This window comes from Frankliniella occidentalis, unplaced genomic scaffold (genome assembly GCF_000697945.3).
Source record: "Frankliniella occidentalis isolate FOCC.00 unplaced genomic scaffold, Focc_3.1 Scaffold209, whole genome shotgun sequence".
NCBI classification, from domain to species: Eukaryota; Metazoa; Arthropoda; class Insecta; order Thysanoptera; family Thripidae; genus Frankliniella; species Frankliniella occidentalis.
The window spans coordinates 80,455-83,735 of NW_026267335.1; the positions used below are offsets into that span (position 1 = coordinate 80,455).

Here is a 3,281-nt window from a genome sequence, read left to right on the forward strand (position 1 = left end):
CCCCTACCCCTCGGGGCCCTCTCTACTCCACCCCCGGATAACGGTCCGCCCCCCGATAGTGCAGATAATGGCCGTGCAGTCCGACTGGCACCCTCCCCCCCCCCATTGTGCGCCCGCTGCACGCGTCCCGACCAATGAAAGCACAACAACAGTGCGCGCGGATGATGGGCGCCGCTGATAGGCATCTCTGCCGCCTCCCGCGTTTGTGTGATGGGCTGCACCACACCGCCGCGCACTTCGTTGTGCCGGAACAAAACGCCAACAAAGAGACTTTTGATTGTCCTGCGATGGACACCGCCAAGTACTACTTTGTGATGGACGCCAGCAAGAACTCGGTTGCTAACCACCAATAAGTACCGACGGTTTCAGAGTGTTGCGGGTCAGCTAGGTAGGGTGTCCCAAAGTGAAAGTTTGGGCGCTACTTGGGTATGGTTCCCGATCTCACATTTTGGCTGAACGAGGCAGGAGTTGAAAGATAATTTGACGACCTCGCAATCGAGCTACGTTCCATCCAAATCCGAGGTATATGGAACCATACCCCCCAAGTCGTTGTGCTTAAACTTTCATGGAGGGACACCCTATATTTTGCACCCCTCCCCTCTCTTTGGGCGCAACACTACTGGGTTGGATCCTTTGCCGGCACGCAGAGTACAACTTTGTCGCGCTGGGCATGGCGGGCCGGGAGGGCGGCGACGCGAGCGGCGCTGCGCTGGAATGAAACGCTTTGCGCCGAGCCGAGGGTACGGCGAATGTGTGTCGGGTCGTCCTCTTGACCCACTGCCTGTCCTGTTGCGGGGCCCGAGGGCCCTCACTGCTCTGCACCCTTTTGTTCTCGCTTGCTTCACGCCACGCCCCTCCACCCCAGCTCCCCGCCACCCCCTGCAGAGGGTCAGACCATCGTCTCGGTGCAGTCCCCCCCGTCGTGTGCTTTAGTGCGCTATACAGGACAGGGTGGGCGTTTTAAGCCGCTCCCCTCTCCTCTTTCTGCTTTTACTGTGCCGAATGCAGTCGTGGGCTTGCCTACTACCAAGTCTCACCCCGGCGCCTAATGGCCCCGTGCGAGTGTGCAAACCATTTGCACGCCTCCATGCGGAATAGTATAACCAGAAATTAGCGCGGCTCAGGAATCATCCGCAGAAAGTAAGTCCGTCATTCGCCGTTACGAAATTGCCAAGCCTGTGGTGCAGGCTCTCTTAGCGCCTGATGGGTAGGCAACATCTCGCCTGCAGTGCACGCATGTGTTGCGGGGTGGGCTACCCGGAGTCTCACAGGCGCCAGGCTCGCGTACTTTGTCGAATTAATCCGAGAAAAAACTGATATACTTTCCAGACGATCCCTTAAACCACTCATCTTGCACTATGCTCTTGGCCTGCCCGTTCGGGAGACGTGGGCATAGGGTACATATTTTATCGCAATTTACTTTACTCTCCGTTACTCACCAGTCAGTGTTCTGGTCGTCGATGACGAGCAAGGTGAAGCAGCGGTCTTTGTTGAACGACGGCCGGACGGCGGTGGCCGCCGACTGCACGGAGCCGAGAATCTGCGAGCCGTGCTCCTTGGCCACGCCAGTGAGCGACTGCACGCGCTGCAGCAGCGACTCGCGGGTCTTGGCCGGCGAGGACGGCGCCGACGTGGTGCGCGAGTTGGGCTTCAGGTTGAGCGACAGGTCGCCGCTCTGCGGAGCGCCCGCCCCCGCCGCCCCCGCAGGAGCAGGCCCGGCCCCGGGGGCGGGCGCGGGGGCGGCACCCGGCCTGGGGGCGCCACCCGGCCCACCCGGTCCGCCAGGCCCGGGTGGGGCCGGCCCGCCGGGTTGGTCCGGCGGGTAGCCCCCGGCCCCGGGCTCTCCCTCGCCATCGAGCTCGGAGGAAAGGTCCCCCGAGGAGAACCTGCGATGCGACAAACAGGGCGTTACGTTCACAGTCGTTAAGATTAGGAGCAACGACGAAGCACCCGTAGAAAAGGGGCTAATCCTCTGCACACTCACCTTCGTTTCAGGTAATTAACATTGGTTGTGAAGGATTGTTTGAAGCTGGAGAAGGAAATCTTGGTGCTGGTGAGGCCACGGGGTCTGGAGGCGGGGTCGGCTCAAGCCGCACTCTGCAACAGACAGGAGGAGGACCGCTTTGTTAGAGATGGTTCGCCGTGAGAGCCGATTACGGCCGCGACCAGGAGCGCCGACCGCAGGTGTACGTCCACGCGCTGTGAGCCCTCTTCGTTGCGAACAAATGATTGATGTTGGTTGGGGAAGTTACTTTTCTTCAATACAGTTATATTTGTTTTTTCTCTAGAATGTGTTCTCTCCTATCGAGATTGTGCTGCCGCACTAAATTGCGACTGGTAGGTCAAGGGGTACAGAACGATTGTCCCACCCGTGCACCCTCATGGGGGCGCGGTGGAGGCGGCAGCGGGTGGCCCTGCCTCGGGTCGTGGGGTCACGATTCTGTGTGGGCCCTGCCTGGCTCTGCCCGGCCTTGCCCTGCCTTGCCCAGCCTTACCCAGCCCCAGCCACATCAGTCCAGCTCTACACCCTCCCGAGCTATCCTCCCTTTGATCCGACCCGGACCGGCTCGCGGGACCCGAGGATAGAGAGAAAGAGGCAATCGTGCCAACCTGGCAAACCTCGTTACCTCCGCGACGAGCTGCGGCGGTGTCTGTGGCGTGTGTGAGTGTTGTGCGTGCGTGCGTGTGTGAGTAAGAGAGAGAAAAAGATAGAGAGCGAGCGAGAGAGAGAGAGACAGAGCTAGAGAGAGAGAGAGAGCGAGAGAGGGAGGGAGAGAGAGAGGGAGAGAGAGAAAGACAGACAGACAGGCAGACAGAAAGACAGACAGAGTGTGTGTGTGTGTGTGTGTGTTTGGTGGCGCCCGCCCCGTGCCGTCGCGTGCGCAGAGGTGTTCGCCAGCCAATACAATCCATCCCCGTCCCGCACGCAGGCCGGGGGACGCCCCCTCCCCCCGCCCGACCCCGACCCCACCGTGTTCACGCCGACATAACATCTCACCCCCCTTTGGCATGTCATACCACCCACACACTGGGAAAAAACAACGCGCTTTGTCCATCTTTTATTCACACAGGAGCGAGAGTGGCTTTCCGCAGCCATAAGTGCCGTCGGTGTCGGAGGTCGCGCCGGGCCGGGACCCGGGAGGCCAGGGAGTGCCTGACGGACCCCTCTTTATCAACATTTCATTGGGACGTGAGAAGTGGTCGAGAGGAAGTGGCGAGGGCGGCAACGGTGCACAAAAGGGTGCAGCAGTCAGCGATTCCGCACTACTCCCTCCCTCCCT

At 60.4% G+C, this 3,281-nt stretch overlaps 2 protein-coding genes across 2 annotated transcripts in view; one reads left to right on the forward strand and one right to left on the reverse strand.

The window, feature by feature from the left end:
- The window catches only part of LOC113202187 (synapsin), a gene marked incomplete at its 5' end in the record, with an annotated part of 29,505 nt that extends 27,426 nt beyond the window's left edge, over positions 1 to 2,079 (reverse strand). Inside the window, 2 exons of the mRNA XM_052272519.1 lie at positions 1,440 to 1,886; positions 1,985 to 2,079. Coding sequence (XP_052128479.1) covers positions 1,440 to 1,886; positions 1,985 to 2,079 — 542 coding nt within the window. The remainder of the gene's footprint in view (positions 1 to 1,439; positions 1,887 to 1,984) is intronic.
- Positions 2,080 to 2,132: 53 nt separating this feature from the next.
- Positions 2,133 to 3,281, forward strand: part of LOC127750557 (tissue inhibitor of metalloproteinase) — a 3,424-nt gene continuing 2,275 nt past the window's right edge. Inside the window, exon 1 of the mRNA XM_052272520.1 lies at positions 2,133 to 2,142. Within this exon, the coding sequence (XP_052128480.1) occupies positions 2,133 to 2,142 (10 nt within the window). The remainder of the gene's footprint in view (positions 2,143 to 3,281) is intronic.